The sequence below is a fragment of the Microtus pennsylvanicus genome, chromosome 4, assembly GCF_037038515.1.
Source record: "Microtus pennsylvanicus isolate mMicPen1 chromosome 4, mMicPen1.hap1, whole genome shotgun sequence".
In the NCBI taxonomy this organism is placed as follows: domain Eukaryota; kingdom Metazoa; phylum Chordata; class Mammalia; order Rodentia; family Cricetidae; genus Microtus; species Microtus pennsylvanicus.
Genome location: NC_134582.1, coordinates 44154447 through 44174447, shown reverse-complemented (window position 1 = coordinate 44174447; position 20001 = coordinate 44154447). Strand labels below are relative to the sequence as shown.

Below are 20001 nucleotides of genomic sequence, written 5' to 3'. Positions count from 1 at the left end.
TTGAGGTCTCATTAGTGGAGCACTGGACCAAAATTTGGTCCCCCCCCACCCCCAGCTTTTCCTAGTTCTGAAGCTTCTTGTCCGTTTACATTACTGACACACACCGGCCAGGCATGATGATACTTTTTTTGGGGGGGGGGGGTATTTTAAGGCAGGGATTTTCTGTGTAGCCCTGGCTGTCCTGGAACTCAGATTGCCTCTGCCTCCACTACCTGGCCTAATCACACACTTTCAATGCTAACCTGGGCTAATGGGCTATCTTGACTATCTCAAGATATAGGAAGAAAACCCAAACCCGACACTCTGTGCAAACAGGTGACCCAGGAAAGATTTTTGCATCACACGCGGCTTCCGGCAGCTTCACTAGCAGTGCTGCACTCTTCGGTGGCTTCCAGGTGACCTTAGAGGTAGGTGAGGGTCGCCCCAGTGTAGACACCCAGCCTATTGTGTGCACGTGTTCATGTGGCGTAAGAGCCCTGACAAGCACGGAGCTTCTGCCGAGGGAGGACGTCAGGCAATGGAAGACGACACAAGAGAATGGCCATCATGTGTATATTTAACAATATATATTTATAGATATCTTCTAGATCAGTACATTCAGTTTGTAACTTGTTTTTTCTTCACAAACAGAAGAACTCTTACAATAGTAGACTTTCTAAAATAAATACTATTAAAATAGAGCTTCAAAATAAATATTTTTTACAAAGGAAACCTTCTGTGGTAACTTTTGTGGTGGGGTGAAAGGGGCTACAGTGCGGGGGGAAATGAAACATGAATGTGGTGGAGTGGGCAACGGGGAGCAGCTCTACTGCTGCAGACCCGAAAGCAACCACGGGACAGCAAGAGAACGCAAGCGGCAGAGTCGTCCACAGCAGAAATGGGAACGCTGGATGGACGCTCACCTTACAGAGCAGGGAGGGCGTGAACTACTCGAAGGCAAGAACCGGGAGGCTGGGGATGCCTCGGATGGTCTAGTAAGTTGTACAGTGCAAATCTGTGCTGCCCACACACCTCAGACATTTCTGGAGACCAGGCTGCTTCAAAGGGATGACCTGGGTTTCAGCCCAGACCAAGTTTGCATGTGTTGCTCCTTTGGGGTTGTGATCCAGGTGGGCAGCCTGCCCGACCTCAACAAACCCACCTCCTGTGTCTGTTAAGTACCCAAGGCAAACACTGAGGACTCTTCTTTGTTGCCTTCCTATTGGCTTCACGAGCCTTGACTGTACCATGGAAGGCTTTGCTAGCCTAGCCCGAGACCCCAGTGTGCTCACAGGAAGGCTGGTCTTTTCCCACAATGCACAAACCAAATAGCCAAGGTACTTCTTAGGAAATATCTTCCATGCCATCCTCAACTGCCACCCAATCCCAGGTCTAGAAACGGGAACCAGCTAGAACTTTTGAAGAGCTAGGACCCAGCCAAACAACCGGCTAATGACAGCAAGTCACCAGGCTGAAGCAGCTACAGAAATGTTTAGTGTTTGCAAGAGCCTGCACTCCTGGGAAGGGATGGGGACTCGACAGCTACACTACCACTTTTCTGTTCTGTGTTCTTTCCCGCTTGTAGGTGTTTGCAGAGAAACGAAACAAAAACTAAAAAACAACAGCTGAGGAAATCAAGGCTGTTCCCCTCACCCCTTCCCTTTACCACCAAGCAAGTGGGCCCCAAGGCAAACTCCTGGGGGGAGGGGGAGTTTTGTAGACATCCTTCACAAGCCCAAACAAGAGGGGGGTGTGGAAATAAAAAGGCAAACCAAAACCCATAAAAATCCGTGTTTACAACTATGTACACAAAGTAAGGGCTCGAGAGGGGTTGCCAGGAAACAGGGTCTGTGTGGTAGAGGGTCAGTATGTATGTAAGTGTAACGTGCACATACACGGCGTGTGTAACCCAACTGTCCACAGAGGTGTACAGACCAAGATCACCAAAATGCAACTTGCCACTGGGTTAGCTATCCTGTGGAGACAGATTGGGGGGAGGGACCCTGGACAAAGCTCCCAGGTTTTTCAGGAAGGGTGCTCGTGTGCGCTACCATTTTGGGGGCTTCCCTCCACATACCTCATCTGAGGAAAACATCCACAGCCCCTTCAGTAAGCTTCTAATACATTCAATTAGTGTTAAGTGGTTGGCTGAATGTGTTTCTATCTTTCCTTCTGGTCTGTGCAAGAACACTGCAAGCAACTGTGGCAAGGGCAGCTATACGGGTTAGCCATAGAGAATGAAGATGCAGTATTTTATACTTGCCTTTTACAAGCCAGTAAATGTTACATAAATAAAGCTGAAAATAAAACCCTCCCTTCTTCCAACCAATAAATACCTATGGTTACAGTTAACTTATTCTAAATCATAAGGTGTTACTACTAGTTTCCAAGGTAGGGGTGGGGGTGAATCCTTGAGAAAGAGCATTAGGTACAAGCCACTCATAGCTACCTGCCTGCTCGCCTCCTTCCTGGGGGCAGCTCTGGTCCCACATGGAACAGCCAGAGATGCCACACACACCATTTCTGCCTAATGCTTTCCCAATTTCACCTGGGGCATCTCTTCTGACCCAGGCCATTTCTCACATCAAGAGGCAGGGACAGGGACAAAACATCACACAAAGCAAAAACCCCACACAAAGACTGGGGGCAAGGACCAGAGACACTATAGCTTTTTGCATGCAACAAGTACCTACCCACTGGACGTGCTGCACTTTCTGGGTCCTTTAGCACCGTGAGAGAAAGAGTTGCTACGTCTTTGGGGGCTGTCGGGAGGGGTGGGGGTTGTGCTGCGCACAAAAGTGAGGCTCAAATCCAGTCGCCCCCTCCAGAGAACTGCTCCCCACCCACTCTGGGCTCCTCTGACTTCCCCACCGGGGCCTCCTAACACTAAAATAGACTCTGTTCATCCTCTCTCTATTTACATTAAAGACAGACACATCACTATACACAAAGGCTATGACAGCAAGCAGCAGAATCAGAAGAAAACCCAAACCCAGCTCGGCTCAACTGTCATTCTGCCAATGGGAGGTGCGGCCTCTTCTCTGCCATTCCTGATGGGCAGGGGAATTATGCTCCTTGAGGTTGTTTGCCCCCAGATTTTAAATCAGCCCTTCCTGGGGGTGGCCCAAAAAGAAGCAAGTTGTTGTATTATTATTGTTTAAACACCATTAGCATCTAGTTTAATTAAACATATAAAAACATCGTGACTGGATCCAGAGACCACAGCCTCAGACTCATTGGCAAAATGATATTTGGTCTCACTTGCGTCACCCAGGGCCCTCTTAACTCATTGAGTTTCTGCAAAGAATCTGAGTAGAGAGAGCTCGGGACACAGAGCAGGCAGGCCAGTCTGTGACTCAGTTAAGAAGCAGAGTACGGTGTGATGAGTGGACACCCCCAAGTTAGTGACTGAAGCTAGGAGGAACACACTGCCCAGTGGCTCCTGCGGCTCCAGGGTGATTCTGTTCTCAACTGTCAAGTACATACAGCAGGAATTGCTACGGTGCACCTTCCCAAGAGGCCAAGGCCGACAGGCACGGACAGAGGAAGGAAAGGTAGAAGTCAAGGCTCTGAGGGTCTTCCTTGAGGTATCCCACCTTCCGTGAGCTGTTCCTCCCAGCTAGGAGGCTCCAGCAGGAGCCAGAGACAAAGTGGAAGGGAGAGATTGAAGGGCTGGGAAGGCCATCGAGGGGCCAAACTTCCAGATTGTGTCCACATCTTCTGAAATGGGAAGAAATCACATCTAAAACCACCACACCCCGATGCTGTCACTGTTGCTTGACATGAAAGTTTCAAGAACACGAAAACCCCAGAGTACATCTTCATCCTTCTGGGGACTCTAGGCTGGGTGGTAGTGGTCTCTGCCTGTTTGTTCTCAATCTAGGGTTTAGGAGAGGACAGATGACTACGGTCAGCCTCAGGAGACTGGTAGGAGGGACCATGTTTCCAAGGGCAGTGACGAGTTTTCATCCAAAGTGTCAGAAAGGCTTGTCAGACCTGCTGACCTTGGTGTCACCACTGGCTGCCTTGCAGATGACGCTGTTCGTGTGCTTGCAGCGGCAACCAGGGCGTCTCAGACGGTCATAGCCGCGCTGGGCCAGCTTGACACAGCCTGTGGCCGGCAGGTAGCACAGCAGACACGGCAGCACCAGAGAGAGGGCACCCATGAAGGACCAGCGGGCACAGCAGTTGGAGCGGGAGCAGGAGCAGGGATGGTCAGCGCAGGAGCCCTCATCATCCTCATTGGTGCAGTGGTAGAAGATGCCCTGCACCAAGCACATACATGTACCATAGTTGACCAGGGTCTGGGCAGAGCACAGGCACTCCTGGTTGCAGACCCAGCAGGAGGGCAACGTCCGAGGGGCCGCACATTCCTTGCATTTACACTTCCCACAGGCCTCACACAGCAAGAAGTGCTTGTCTAGCTCTGGCGGAGCTGCTGGGCCCTTGAGGTCCAGCGGCTTACAGTGGACCACCTTGGGCTGGAGGCGCACGGCCCTGGGTGAAGCCTGCTCAGCTACTGGTGGTGGAGCCATATGGTCGAGGAGCCTCTGGTCTGAGGAGGTGCTGCTGCTACTGCTGACAGAGCTGGGTCGACCGCTGAAGGAGATCCAGTGGTGAGTGACATCCTGGTCACAGCGGGCAGGCGTAGGGGCCAGCTCTGGGACCCCACCCCGGGTCCGCTTGGGACCCAAGGTGGGGGCCAGGCTAGGGTTGTCTATGTAGTCATTCTCCACGTGACTGGTCTTCATCTGGTCGATGGGTAAGATGGTAAGTGGGTGTTGGAGCCGGCTGTGGGGCACTCGGCTGTCAAGGAGAGGCTGCACCATGGCGGAGCTGGGAGTCAAAGGGACAGTACTCTGTGGGACCGGGCGCTCCATGAGGCTGACAGTCCTGGACTGCACCAATGGACAGGCTTCTAGGGGCCCTGAGAGAGAGGAAGGAAAAAAGAGAAAATGGATTCCCAGCATCAATACATGGCCTGTTAATACTCTCCCCTCAACCTTCTATCAGGCCTTGGGAGTCTAAAATGAAATGGGAACCAAATTTCTTCAATGAACTTCCTAGTAATTCCCAAGGCTTAAATTGTCAATAATGAGAAAAATACTGGTAGAAGTAACATCTCTTAGGCTGAGGTACAACTTGGTGGAAGACAGCTTTCCTAGCACGCATCAAAGGTTCTGGCTTTGGTTACCAGCATCACCAGGTGGGGAAAGGGTGGGTCAGCCAGGCATGGTGGCATATGCCTATGATCCCAGAATCTGTGAAGGTAGAAACAGGGAGACAGCTGTGAATTTGAGACTAGCCTGATCTACAGAGCGAGAGCCTGTCTTAAAACAACAGAACACTTTAGGCATAATGGTGTTGATTGTGAACAAGTTACAACTTCTTTTAAAATTATTATTATTTATTGGTTTTTTTTGAGACAGAGTTTCTCTGTGTAGCTCTGGTGCCTGTCCTGGAATTAGCTCTTGTAGACCAGGCTGGCCTTGAATTTACCGAGATCTGTCTGGCCCTGCTGGGATTAAAGGCGAGCGCCACCACTGCCCAGCTTAAAATTATTTTTAATGTATGTGTAGGTCAGGGGACAAAACTTCTGAGGGAACAATCAGTTCTCTCTTCTTCCACCTTCATGTGTGAAAATGATTGATCATAGGTCTCAAGTCTTGTGAACCTGTACCAACTGAACCATCTCACTCCCGAGTGTGTGTGTGTGTGTGTGTGTGTGTGTGTGTGTGTGGGTGTGTGTGTGTGGGTGTGGTGGTGGTGGTGGTAGGGGGGATCGTGGCAGGTGAAGGGTCTCACTGTGTAGTCCTGGGCTGGCTTTGAACTCATGGAGATCTGCCTGCCTCTGTAGTAGTAAGCATTAGGATTATGCCTTAATTTTGGGGCTGTAAAAAGGGGTTCTTGCAAGGATTAAGGGAGAAAACACACACCTGATACCTGCACACAGAAAGCACTAAATAATTCGTCACTACCTCAAAATACAACCACTTTGACATCCTACGTAAGCATTTCCCAGTCCTGGAGGAACCATCCCGGGCACTGAGGACTGTGTACGTGGTCAATACAACAGTTCCTGTGTGCTCCCTCGAGTTCATCAGCTGGATAAAGAAAGAAGAGAAGGGCTGCATCTGGCGCCTGCTCATCCAGGACATCAACCTATTACTCCCGCTTCCAAGAACAGCAACCTCCAGCAGTAGATAAGCCCTGGGTAGGTGAGCTCCCGACAACTTGCATGGGAAATCCTCTCAAGGGGCACTCACATCACCCATTTCCAAGTGCTGAGCCGAACATTCAGACTAAATGCTATTTACTAGAATAGCTAAGGCAACCCTGGATCAGTTTCTAATTTCACTGAGAGAGTGCAATTTTAAGTTGGCATCCGGCCAGAGATTCAACAGCAGCGCCTGACACGGAAACCCAGGAAGTCACTTAAATCAAAGAGCGGAAACGGCTTGGTTCAAATTTAGAAAGTGCACATTGTTTTCTATTAGAAGTGCCATTTCCTTGCCTGCTGACCTTTACGTTTGGAATTCGGACGGGAGATCAATTTAAAGAAATAGCAGCAGAAGGCCAAGACCTCTGTTCAAAGGAGACAATTTGGAATCCAAAGGAAGAGAATACACTCTGGGAAGATTCCACAAAGAACTTCAAGGGACTGGGGGAGGGAAAGACGGAGCAGGGGCAGAGGAGCCCTCATTAAGACAGCACACACTGAGAAGTGTCTGTTAAGGGTGGTGTTTCTGTAAATGCCTTCTCAAGATGCTAATGACAGCTCCTGTCTCTCAACTAAGTTTATCTAGCATCAAAGGTGTTGCCAAGGGGATGCGAAGTAGGTTTCTAGTTCCGCTTACCCCCCCTTGCTGGGACTGTTAAGTCCATCTCAGTATCACAGGAGAGTGACACTTGGCTCCCTGTATGGTGAAGTGTTTGCCGTGGTGGAGGGAGGAGGCTGATGGGACTCACAACTATGCTTGCCCCGGCTTGGAGACAAGGGTTTGGTTACAAATAGCTGAAGCGTTTTCTTGGATGCTTCTAGTCCGCATGAAATAAACAGCTAGCTCTAAATAGAAAGTTCGTGAAAGGGAGAGAAAGAAGGATATCCACAGCATTAGTCTGCGCAACATCTATGCTGCTAAATGCAAAAAACATCACATCTTTCCGAGTAGGGTCAGTCACCAGAAAGTTCCCATTCAAACTATTGTCTACACTATTTCCCTGTCTGTCTTGGATAAAGTCTACATAGTGGCAGGGGCCACAATGTTCTTTTCAGTGAAATCAGAACATTTTTTTACAAACAAAAAAAAAAAAAAGAAAATTTTTTTTGAGGCATGATTTTTCACATTTCATCTTAGGCTGACCTGAAACTTACTTAATATATTAGGTTGGGCTACTGAAGCCCTATTCCTTAGCTTCCCAATTGCTACAATTAAAGGAAAGAGCCACCACGGGCAGGCAGTTCAGCTCATCTTTGAGTTAGTTTGTTTCAACCAGATGGCAGGCCTTCCAAAGAATGGTCCCTTGTCGAGGCAGCTTCAGGTGAACTGCTGAGGCCAGGGCCGTATAGACACATCCTGGAGAGCATCTTCTCTCTAACACTACCTTTCAGCTAATAAATTTGTTCCAAGAAGTTCCCAAGGCCTTGCCTCTAGAAGAATGTCAAGTTTGGAGTCACCTGACCAGTCTAGTTAGAAGCCCCAACTTCCAGTTCTGGGGTCTTTGGTTAAAGGAAACATCGTTACATTGGCATAATATAAAGTGTCACAGATAAGACTTGCGGGTGCTAGCCAAGGGAGTGTCTCAGCCAGAACCTTCCTCCGTGGACAATGACAGTATGAGCCCAATTTCAGAAAGCCCTACTTGCCAACAAACTGCCTGTGGAAGTTTCACATAGCTACATATTAACTCCTGTAGCTAGGGTTTTATCTCAGGACCAAGTGCAGGGCTGACCAAGGCCTAGAGAAAGGAGAGGTACTCTAAAGCAGAGAGGCGAACTGACTGCACACTCTATTTTGCCAAGCAGACTACCGAGACTCTAAAAACAGCTGCATTTCTTGCAGATGAAGCAAAAAGCGTTAGGCAACTTTCAAGGATGTTTAGCAGGCCTGGGAGCCAGCAAGCAGACTCTCCAAATCATGCAAAAGCCCCATCAGCAAGCTAGTTTGGAGCAGCCACCGGAGGCAGTGAGGCTACTGCCCCATCACCCTCCAGAGGCAGCTGTCAACATCTGGGCTAGTAAATGAGGCCAGCCTAGAGAGTGAGGATCTCGGCCCCCAATGACTCAGCTCTCTCAGGACACACGCACAGCTGACGTTTGGTTCCAGAAGCCATGTCTAAAAAGGCATCTCCCTTCCAGGCACCATCTCGGAGCGCCAGTGCTCCCACTTGCTTAGGCCTGCCCCGGACCTCGCGAGCTTCTGCTGAATTGCCATGGCTGAAAAAAGAAAAACAAGTTCCTAAACTGCCTGTATGGTAACCCCTCAGCACAATCCCAGGTCTATTCCCTGCCCAGGAAAAAAACAAAAACAAAAAAACCCTAAGTCTGAGTTCCATTTCCAAGATCAGTCTCCACCCCAGACAGTTCTACCCCTCAGTTTGCACATCCTTGCAGGGGTTAAGAGCACTTTAATAGGTACCCTCGGCTTCTCCTCCAAGGAAGGAAGAGATTTATATAATATAAATGGGACAGGAGGCTTTGCCTCAGTAAGCTGCTGGAAAGAGCTTGATGGTCAATTTGGAAGATTCCGGATGGAAGTGAGGCCAACCCTGCACTTAGCCTAGGAAGTACCTCACAGTTGGATGATTAGCATAAGGAACTTTCACCCCCCCCTCCAACAACAACAACAGCAGCAATAATAATAGCTAGTTACTACAAGTGACTGATACTTAAAGAACACTTCTTGGTGCCAGGCTCTCTGCTGCACCTACAGTGATTTACTTTCTCATTTAATCCTCACCAACACCTTAGGGAAGCGCTCCCATTCTGGAGACAGAAATGAAAGGGCAGGGCTGGGGAGATGGCTGGTCAGCACAGTGTTTGCCTCGCAAGCAGGAAGACCTAGGTTCTGATCCCCAAAGCACAGCTGTCACATTTGTAACCCCAGGGTAGGGGAAGTGGGGACAGGAGGATCCCCACAGCTCACTGGCCAGTCACGTCATCAGTTCAATGAAAGACCCCATGCCCACCTCCATTGGTAAGGCAAAGGGACTGGAGAAACAGCTTCCTCACTAAGAGCACTCACTGTTCTTGCAGGTCTTGGGTTTAGCCTCCAACACCCACACGATGGCTCACAAATCATTCATATGGGGAAATCCGATGACGACCTCTCCTGGTCCCCATGAACGTGTGTGTAGTATACATGCGTGTAGTGTAAGTATATACATGCATACCGACTCCCCCCCACATACACACACGGGCGGGGAGGCACTTGAAAGAGGTAGAGCAAGAGACATGTGTTCACAACAGGACTCCTCTCTAACAGGGACCACTGTGACCAAAACAGACATGGAGCCCTACCTGACAATGATTTGAGGACACTTTCCCTATCCACAGGGACTCATGAAGAAGTATACAAGTACTAATCATCTTCCTGGCCACAGGCCCTTCAGCAGCCCAACTCCACCCCATTAGCCACCAGCTGTGGCAGAGTGGGGGGTGGGGAGAGGTTCAGTAGCAGATAAATAACTCCAGATAGTTCCTGTCACATTGTCCCTCTTTTCCTAAGGGTTTTCATCAATACCCCATGGATTTCCCTTACAGAATTTCACTGTAACAAACCTTAAAGAAAAGGAAATCCTGGTGTGACAGGGATTCCCTCCCTAACAAGCTCAACTCTGGGGTTCCTGGGGCATCTCTGATGATAGAGTGCAGGTATGGAGGGAAGGGGAAGGAAGGGGAGAGGCCAGGAGCAAGGAGATGGTGAGGCTGATGGTTCAGCAAGCTACCCACCCCACCTCCTTCCCACCACAGCCCCTAGATCTGCTGCTTCTGCTGCTGCTGGGTCTGGCGGCCCGGAGCTGCCTGTCTTGACCCTCACTGTCATTGTACCTGCGGAGACGGAACTGGACACAGGCTGCACGAAAAGAATCAAGATGCAAAGTTAAACGTCCAAAGCCCCTGGCCACCCTTACCTTGATTTCCCCTACGAAGGGAAGCTGGGGAATAGTGGGAAAACCTGCTGGTTGTTCTTTAAAATCTACAAGTCAGTGAATGACAACCTGGCAAGAAGCTCCGTTGCAATGAACGGGCAGTTTCTGTGCTGTCCATTCAGTCTTAGCGGGCTCTTCCACAGAAGGCTCGTTAGGCTGCCAGAGAGCCTGCCTACCTCTCGGCAACACCACTGCCTGGTCCTTTGTGTCGCTAACCCAGTTTAGTTAATTAAGCTATAGCCAGATGATGACTTATTGCTTTTAAGACCCTTAAGGGAAGGGGGGGGGTAGGGAAAGCCAGGGACTTCCCCCTGGGTCTTATGGGGGAAGCCAATTTGTGAAGCCCATAGGAAGGAAGCAGAAAGTCTCTGGGCGGCTCAATTTGTTTGAGGACACACCCTTACCCACTCCCTACTTCACTAGCACTAGAGAGCTCACAGCTGGCCATGTCAGGGATCACCAAAGGAAACAGCGCCCCTCCATCCTTTGTCCAATCACCGGTTTTCAGTCCCCTTTTCCTTCCCTTGTATCTGGGCAATTTTAACCAGCTTCAAGCTTCTGCGCTTTGCTGTGTGTATACCCATATACTTGTCTGCCCAGTAGCCCATTACGAGGGATCAGATGCCAAGTCACAAAGGAGGGAAACAGAACAGATGGGGCCTGCTAACCAGCAGCACCGCACATTCGAACAGGCCAGGTCAAAGTGTAGAATGTGACCAGAAGCCTGCAGACTCCCAACCCCCGGGAAGGCTTCTTTTTAGACGTCATCAACATGATCTTAATGTCTCCCTAACCCTCCACCAAGAAACAAAACTGACAATAGATTTTTAGCTTCCTCTTGGGAATTTAACAGGAAATGACTTCCCCCTTTCCCAGCCAGAAACAGACTGACAAGGAAAAATACACCCCTGCAACTGGCCACCTGCCCCAGGGCCCCCTTCCCTCCTCCTCTAGACCTAGAACATCTGTGGCTCTCTGTGCGGAGTCTTGCTTCCCCACTTCCTCCACCGACTAGAGGCCCTTCCTTGGAAAGATCAGCCCCCATCACAGCTGAACAGTGGGGCCTCTTAAGCTTGGCCACAGGTCGTGGACACATTCCTCAACCTAGTCAGCTGCCCAGATCTGCAGGGTAGCCCAGTGAAAGCCAACAGTACCCCCACCTTTTAAATCACGCAGCACCCTGTACTTCCTGTGCCTTTTATTCAAAGGGTCTTTAAAACCAGACCCTCCTCCTAAGAGCACAAGATTAACAGCGAGCTTACCAAAGTCGAGCCTGGCGCTTAGCAGCCCTACTACTGGCTGTCCCTGTTCTCTCGGGTTCTTGGAGAAGTTTGTTCACCAAGACCCATGCTTACCAGCCCTCGTCTGCAGGATTAGTCTATATCTCCTTACAAAAATTGATTGCCACGATTCACTGTGTTATTTAAAAACACTGTTGTAAATTGGGTATGGTGGAGCCTGCCTGTAATGTCAACACTCCGGAGGCAGAGGCAGGAGGATTGATCCAAGTTGGAAGCCAGCTTGTGTACACAGGGAGTTTCAGGCCAGTCAAGACCTTGTCTCAACAAACAAACAAAAGCCCTGTTGTTGCTCGGCAAGGTTTGCATTTGCAAACCTAGCAGAGGCAGGGAAATTAAGAACCTCCAAGTTGACCGTTGGTGGTGCATACCTTTAATCCCAGCACTGGGAAGGCAGAGGCAGGTGGATCTCTTTGAGTTGGAGACCAGTCTGTGTTGGTCTATACAATCAAGTTACAGGGCAGCCCAGACAAACCCCGCCTCAAAAAAAAAAAGCCACGTTTATGGGGCTGGAGAGATGGCTAAGGGTTAAGAGCACACACACTGACTGGTCTTTCAGAGGACCCGAGTTGAGTTTCCAGCGCCAGCTTTAGGCAGCTGTTCCGACATTAGCCTGTGACTACAGCTCCACGGGCACCCAATGCAGGACTTCTGTGGGCAACTGCGTTCACGTGGAAGTGTGCTTGCACGCACATGATTTACATACACAACAATTAAAATAAAAACTTAAGAGTTCAGGGCTAGCGTCTACAGGGAAAAAAAAACCTGTTTCATTCAAAACCAGCAAGCCAGCTAGCCAGCCAACAACAAACCTGTTCCGTCTACTCTCCAAATGTCCTAATAGATCGAGTGGTTGGCCGGAAGCCTCCCTCGGCTAGGCACAAGGAACGCTGTTCTTGGTTCTACCACAGGACAGACACCCTAGATTCAGAACCAAATTAAACCCCAAAGAGGGCCTTTTTCTTCTTAAGCCATCCTGTAACCAACAATCAGGCCTTATCTAACACGGGTTTAGGGAAAATGTTAGTGGGCACAGCTACACAGTCTTTAATCCCAACACCTGGGAGGTAAAGGCAGGTGGCTCTTTTTGAGTTCGAGGCCGGCCTGGCCTACAGAACGAGTTCCAGGACAGCCAGGCTACATAATGAGATCCTGCCTCTAAAACAAAAATTAATTTAAAAATGTTATAGGAGTCCAAAACAGGGCAGAAAGTTGCCACGGTGAGTGGAATTTAAGGTCCTTATGCATGACCCAGAGTGACACTTAAAAAGCCACTGGAAGTGTTAGCTGGGTTTTGTCTCTTCCCTTCATTTTGGATCACTTATTTGCCTTCATTTGTTTTCTGTTGTTTTAGAAAGTCAGCCAAACCTCTGGGCACATATAGTGCTAAGTTCGCAAGATAGTGAAAAAGACGCATGAACTGGGCAAAGGGTGATTTCCAAATTGCCAACTCTGGAACGTGAGACAGGCAAAAAGGACGGTGGATACCCAGCCTGCCATCTGCTCTGAATGGATCCAGTCTGTGTTGTCTCCTCCCACCAACCTGAACTGTGGTGAGGCTACCGTTTCAGAGGGAAATGTGGAAAAGGTTGTGGGATCCAGCAAGAAGGCATGAATGTCCCAGAAGAAGGGACTCCTGAACTCAGCTCTAAATTCCTGATGAGATATAAGCAAGAGATTAAAGCCTCTCCACCTAGCTGTACACTCAAGACTGCAGCAATCTAAATGACCACCAACATGGTTCACCTGCGCAAGGATGGGGAGGATTTTCCTGGAGCCAAGGGACCCTCCCAAAGAACTGGAAATAGAAAAAAAAAATGTAACCTCAGGGGTGTCAACCCTCTAATTTTTCTTTCAGAGAAAGCCTGAGCAACTACAGTCCTTTCCTTTGCCTGACGCCACCAGATCTGCAACTAAAGTGGGGTTATAAGTAGAAAATCTCAGATGTTTGTGCTCCATGTGTGTGAAGATTCTGGAGAACTCCAAACATTGTGAAATCCAGCAGCGCAATATTGAGTGGGGCCTTGGGCCAGACGGAACTTATTAAGAGATTGATAAAGCCCTATTTCCCAACTGCTCTAGGTCTCACCTTCCAGCTTTGTGCGGAGTAGAGGCCTGTCACGAAGGCTGCAGCCCTGGTCACCTACATAGTGGATATGCCAGAGCTCCTGCCCTCCCCAGATTCCCTTGCCTCCCCCTCAAAATGGGGGAGAATCACATCCCTGGTTGGTGACATTAAAGAGACTGCCATCGCATTGCGTCTGAAGACCCCAAGCAATCCTTGCAGCGTCGCAGGGTTCCAGGAAGCCTCCCTGCGCAGTAGGAGGCCTTCTGCCCTGAGCCAGGCCTGACAATATGGATGCCCAGCCAGCAGCTTTCCCCTCTACTCCTCACGCAATTCCCTCCAGCCCATGTCGCCTAGAACGCCATCCCTTAGCTCTTCAAATCATGCAACCATCTTTATGTTTCTAGTCTCCTCCTCTGCCCACAACCCCCAGCCCCCAATCAAAAGAATTGAGAAACCGTCTTCTTGCCCAAGAGAAGCTACTGTAAATGCTTTTTGATCGTCTGCTTTGAGGGGGAAACTGGGCACAGCCGTGGCCCCAGTGATGGAGCCAAGCTCCAGCTGCCCGGGTTGGCCAAGTCCGTCCTCCCTCTTCCCCCCGTGGCCCCGGCGACTCCAAATTTTTTAGAACATACCGTCTCTATCCTCTATTCTCCGTGTTGTTATCAAGTCTGGTACCAACAAGGAGGGAAAGTGGGCACCTTATCTCTCCTACGCATGCAACCTCTTCCTTCAGCTCCCACACGCCCGGCGTTATGTAAACGCACCTTCAGCCCCCACCACAGCCTTAGCGAGAGGCCCAGGGGCTCTGGGACCTGGAAAAGATTGATGCCTGCGAATACGGGGGCACCGGGTGGCCAAGGAGCCTCGGGCCCAGAAGAGGCTAGGGAAAGAAGAGGCAAGGTAGTTGCACAGCATAAAATGAGGCAGCCGAGCAAAGGTCAGACGGTCTGGAACCGCCTAGCCAAGGAGAGGGAGCAAAAAAGCTTCAGTCCTTGGCCGGCCCCATGCTGACCATCCAGTGGAGAGGCATAAGGAGAGGAAACCTAGTCCGCCACAACTCGGAACTGGTAAAGAAAAAGCTACGTCGAACACAGGCCCCTGAGGAAAGGCTGGGAAGACCTACGGCAGAGCTGGCACCGTGGGCACGGAGCCCGGGGGTGGGCGAGCCGCCCAAACCTAGGGCGCCCCCAAGTCCCAACCGGTTGCTCCAAAGCGAGCCCGGGGCTGCGGGTTCCAGCGTTCAAGGAGAGCAGTGGCAGAAGAGGCCAGGCCAGAGGCAAACTCCCCGAACACTAACAAGGTTTCCAGAGTCACAGAGGGCGCGGAAGCTCGACTTGGCAATGCCTAGGGTCGGCAACGGCAGTGCCAGGCAACGAACACCCCTAGCACCGTGCCGGCCGGGTGCGCCTGGTAGCTGCGGTGTACCGCAGGGACTCGAGGAGGCGCAGACCGAGGGAAGGAACACCAAAGCGGCTAGAAATAGCGTACTATTGGCCCCAACCCGAGGGGAGCCGCGTCACGGTACCGAGGGGGTACTTTCGGATCTCCAAACCGGCTATGGACTTACTTTGAGGAGCTGTAGAGTCACAAGCATCGCTCCACGTCGGTGTAAATCCCCAAACCCAAATGGGTCAGTCGCTGTTGTACCCGCAGACGCCAGTCAGAGGAGCCGGTAAGGCTCCTTGAGTCCTGCAGCGCAAGCTCCGCCGCTGTCAGCTCAGCTCGCTGCCTCGGCGGCGATGTTGCAACCCTTGCCTGGGAAAATGGCTTTTTTATGAATGGGAGGGCAGAGAGCTCCACTGCGCACGCGCGCCGCCCGCGATTCTATGAATGGGTGGGCACAGGCGACCCTGTGCGCGCATGCGCTGCGTTTTTTTTTTCTTTTTTTTTTATGAATGGGGGGCCGGAAAAGAGCTTAACCCGTGATTGCTGGGGCCGGTTGTTGCTCCTCCAGGGGCCGTCGTTCTTTTACAAAGAGGGGTGGAGGTTGTTGTTCCTTTTTTTTTTTTCTTTTTAATGAATGGAGGGCGGCGGCGACAGCTGCAGCTGGCTCAGCTGCGTGGGTTGTACCCTCCTCCCAGCCTGCAAGAGGAGGTAAAGGCCACCTTCACGCCACTGCGGGCTTGGGCAGGAACCGTCAGTGTGACTAGAGGGTGGGGGGCGCTGCGGCCTCGGGATTCTGGGCCCAGAGCGGGGTGGGGGAGGACACACCTCGATCAGCATATCTCTTGTCGCCGCAGGCGATGGGGAGGGGGAGCGAGAGGACCCCTACTGGGAACCTTCTTCTTTTCAAGATCAGTGGCGCCTGGGGACGTCGGGGGCAGGGACCTTCCAGCCGCATTTGCCAAAAATTAAGAAAATGTCTTTGTCTATTTCAAAAAAGGGTAGGGTGGGTGTTGCTGAGTGCATCTGGCTCTAAGTGCAGACCACTCCTCCTCCCATTTCTTGGGTGTGGACAGTATCTGGGCCGAGGCCTCTTCCGGCTCCAATACCCCCCGGGGCGATCTGTCCACTCAGCCAGAGGCCTGGCCCTCACCTCTCAACCCCGCCTCTCTCCCGCCCCAGAGTAATGTCCGCAGTGCCCCGGGCTTCCGCCCGCCCTCTGCTGCCCTGGCTAGGTGCCCCTTTCACTACTCGCGCCCTTGTCGTCTTCCAGTCCTAAGAAGACGCTAGCCTTTGTAATCTTGCGGCCCCGTGCCTTTTGTTGCAGAAGGCAGTTTTCCCGATTGTTCCTTCTAAAAAAGAAAAGGGAGCAGTGGTGAACTGGCCAGGTGGATGGGTGGAGCAGGCCTTGGCAGGATGCTGCTGGGGTGGCCACGGTATTAAATAACAGGAGTCTTGAGCCTCACAGAGAATGGAAATGGCCGGAGAGCCGTTCTTTGATGGGGCGTGGGGGGAGAAGCCGGTGAAAAGAGAAGCCCCTCCATTAGGCCTGACTCCTGAAGTTGGGCGCTCCAGCATCAGGCCCAGCTCCGCCCAGTAACCGGGAAGCCTGTAGTCTCCTTGGAGCCTGGAGTTGGGGTGGCTTTGATGCCGGCGAGGTACATCTTGCTGGTGTTTAGCCTTCATGGGTTGTGAGGCTATCTTTTTCCTCCTACGCCATCATAAGGCTGTGCTTGGCTGTTGTCGGAGGAACCAAGGGAACGACTCAGCCCACGGGTGAGGTCTGGCTTGGGGCTGGGGCTCTGTCACAAGCCGTTAGGACTGCTCAAGGTCATTGTGTCCTAGCATAAAAATCCTTCTCGCCGCTCGGACTCACGTCTCAGAGATTACTCAGTTCGTGGAGCTAGAACAGACTATTCCCACGGACCCTCAACCTCCACCCAAAGCCAAGGAGGGAGAACTTAGGGACTTTCCTGTGTCCTATCACTATTCTCATTTGTCAGATCTACAAATTGAGGCCAAAAGTCCTGTACCTGGTGAACAGAAGGGCTAGTAATTGTGCTGAATTTCAAGGTTTCTCTACCTTGAGACCAATCCCCTCTCCACCATCAGGATCCTAGAAACGTGTTTCTTGTCATTTAAACAGTTAAACAATGGCACTTTTTCTGGCTGGTGTTCACCCATGGTCCTTACTGGATTACAAAGATGAGAATAAATGACTCCTTTTTTTAAACAGTCTGTGGAGGGTGTAGGGGAAAGGAATGTTGTCCTGTTTCCTTCAGTAAAAGAATTCACTAGAAGACAGGGCTCCACTCTGACCCTGTCTTGAGGAAGGAGAATGCCCAGCCTAAGGTGGGGAGTGGGAGGAGTTCCAGTGCCCCCCTCCTTCATCCCCAGGGTCTGTGCGATCATAATGCCTGAGAGGCACTGACAGCAGTTATGAAGAATCCATTTGCTTGTGTGCTGCTCTCTGCAGTGGTTGGGGCTCAGGGGGGACAGATGCTTCTTCCTGCCCTTGTGAAGCCCACTCAGTCTTAGGACACAGCAGAATGAGCGCAGTTAGAGCCCTGGCAAGTGCTCTGAGAGAAAAGTCAGCCCTCTTGGAGGTCATGGAAACGAGGCACTTGTATGGATATGGTGAGGCGTGCACACGCGTGTGGAGAACTGACGTACTGTTGTGTGTCTTCTTCCAGCTCCTTTGAAGAAATAGATTTCTTTTTCCTTATGTGTGTGACTATTTTGCCTGCATGTATGTATGGAAACCATGTGCATGCCTGGTACCTTTGGAGGCCAGAATAGGGTGCCAGGTTCCTGGAGTGCTGTTACAGGTGGTTGTGAGTTCCCATGTGGATGATATGAATTGAACCTGGGTCCTCAGCAAGAGCAACAGGAGATTTAACTGCTCACTAAGCCAGTCCTCCAGCCTCTCACTTTGGTTTTTGAAACAGGCGCTCTCTCTCTCTCTCTCTCTCTCTCTCTCTCTCTCTCTCTCTCTCTCTCTCTCTCTCTCTCTCTGAAATGAACCTGGAGCTCACTGCTTAGCTAGATGGCCCAGGGCCCTTCCTGTTTCTGTCTCCCCAGCACTGGGATTACAGATGTGTGGCTTTTTAGATGGATTCTGGGAATCCAGACTTGGCTCTTCAGGCTTAGTCTGGGTTCCTATTACTGTGATGGAACACCATGACAAAAGCAACTTGGGGAGAAAAGGGTTTATTTGACTTAGATGTCCTGAGTCACAGTCCACTAAGGGAAGCCAGGGCAGGAACCTGGAGGCAGGAGCCACTGCAGAGGCCATGGAGGCGGGCTGCTATGTTGGTTTGCTTGTCATGGCTTGCTCAACCTGTTTTCTTGCAGAATCCAGGACCACCAGCCCCGGTGTGGCCCCATCCACAATGGGCTGTTTTCTCCCCCATCAATCATTTTTTAAAATTATTATTAGTTAAGAAAAAAATTAGAAAAAAATCAGGTCTGTGATCTTATAGAGGTCTTTCTCTCAATGGAGGTTCTTGCCTATAAAGTGACTCTAAGCTGTGCCAAGTGGACATAAAACAAGCCTGCACACAAAGCAAGTTTTTTTTTTTTTTTAAATCTTCCTAGCCCCATGGGTGGCAGATTTCAATTTGGGTAGCAGGAAGTGTCTCAGAAAGCAGCCTGTGGTTTTGAATTGCAACTGAGGGCTGACCAGTGAGTCCACGGAAGGTTTTAGAGCATGTGTTAAGCAGAGGCGTCATGGGTGGAGGCACCACCACACATTGGCAAAGGCCTGGCACGTGGACAACTTGAACAGAAAGTCTTCAGCCACAACTTGATGAGCAAGGATGAGGTGTGCTAAGCGGGTTTAACACCTGATTTTAACTCAACAGCAGTCCTGAAGCTGATGTTGGGGGGGGGGGGGGAAGACAGAATGAAAGATGACAGGGGAATCAAAACATTTGTTTCTTAGAAGGTAGAAGCCCTCACGTTTGCTCTTACAGTTGGGCAGCTGGTAGGCTTCGCACGTGCCAGAGATTTGTCCCAAGTCAACTGACAGCTCATTCCAAAAATGCAAGTGGTTTCCTCTGAAATAACGTTCTGGTTTTGTTTTGTGTGTGTGTGTGTGTGTGTGTGGTTTTTTGTTTGTTTGTTTGTTTGCCTGTTTTTATTTGTTTGTTTTGCTAGCATCAGATTCTAACAACCATTTAGCCTGCCTATGTTGATAAGTCATTCCAGCCAGCCCTGGTACCGGGGCAGTTCATCACCTCCAGACAGTGACTTCAGTTCTGGGCTCCCCTTTTATCAACATCCAGGAGATGCATTTGAAGAGGGAGGAGAGGCAGCAGTTCCAATTCAATGGCAGCCATTTACAAAGGAGCATTTACTGCTTGCTGTCCCTGACCTCAGTGTGTTTTCACCCTTGGGGTCTCCTTTTTGTTACTTTGGCTTTTGTTTTTGTTTTTGCGAGTCTTTTATTATGTAGCCCAGGTTAGTCTCCAACTGCCTCAACTCCTTCTGCCTCAGCTCATTTCCACTACCACCTTGCTTAGATTTATTTATCTATTTGTTTTTCAAGGCATGGTTTCTGTTCCTAGAGCTTGCTTTGTAGACCAGGCTGACCTCGAAGTCACAGGTACCCCCCTCCCTGCCTCTACCTTTCCTAGTGCTGGGATTAAAGGTGTGCTACCACTGCCTCTTTTTTTTTTTTTTTTTTTTTTTTGAGACAGGGTTTCTCAGTAGCTCTGGCTGTTCTAGAACTTGCTGGACTCAAACTCAGAGATCCACCTGCCTCATGCCAGAATGAAAGGCCTGTGTGTCCTGGAACTTGATTTGTAAATCACCTGACTGGCCTCAAGCTCACTGAGATCTGCCTGCTTCTGCCTCGCAAGTGCTGGGATTAAGGCGTTTGCCACAACCACCTAGCTCATCTGTATTGCTTTAAAATGCGTGTCTGGTGGTGGTAATGGTAGTTTGTGGTGCTGAGGATCAAACCCTGCACTCAGACATACATAATAGCAAGATCTCTAGCGCTGATCTACATGCCCAGACCCTGTAATGTATTTTTGGAAAACTGTATCCTGGCCAAGGTTGGTGGTATGGGCTTGGAATCCTAACTACAAAGAAAGCCAAAAGTGGAAACATTGTAAA

The 20001-nt window shown here is 50.4% G+C and overlaps 1 protein-coding gene and 1 long non-coding RNA gene across 4 annotated transcripts in view; one reads left to right on the top strand and one right to left on the bottom strand.

The window, feature by feature from the left end:
* Window positions 1–553: 553 nt before the first annotated feature.
* Window positions 554–15255, bottom strand: Spry4 (sprouty RTK signaling antagonist 4). Of its 2 annotated transcripts, XR_012910298.1 has the most exons (3): window positions 15065–15254; window positions 1272–4906; window positions 554–1173 (listed from the first exon to the last, which is right to left on the bottom strand). XR_012910298.1 is itself a non-coding variant. In XM_075968791.1 (2 exons), the coding sequence occupies exon 2, from the start codon at window positions 4857–4859 to the stop codon at window positions 3957–3959; it is 903 nt and encodes a 300-aa protein (XP_075824906.1). In that variant the 5' UTR covers window positions 4860–4906; window positions 15065–15255; the 3' UTR covers window positions 554–3956. The 2 variants fall into 2 exon arrangements, 1 of the variants encoding a protein (XP_075824906.1); XM_075968791.1 differs by having other exon boundaries at window positions 554–4906; window positions 15065–15255.
* Window positions 15256–15364: 109 nt separating this feature from the next.
* Window positions 15365–20001, top strand: part of LOC142847767 (uncharacterized) — a 207113-nt gene continuing 202476 nt past the window's right edge. The window contains exon 1 of one of the 2 annotated variants that reach the window (XR_012910299.1): window positions 15365–15591. This is a non-coding gene — a long non-coding RNA (uncharacterized LOC142847767). The remainder of the gene's footprint in view (window positions 15592–20001) is intronic. The other variant, XR_012910300.1, reaches the window with a different exon arrangement.

What these genes read in the sequence shown, in the direction of transcription:
- Spry4 (XM_075968791.1), bottom strand. Translation starts at nt 4,859, where the DNA reads ATGGAGCGCCCGGTCCCACAGAGTACTGTCCCTTTGACTCCCAGCTCC.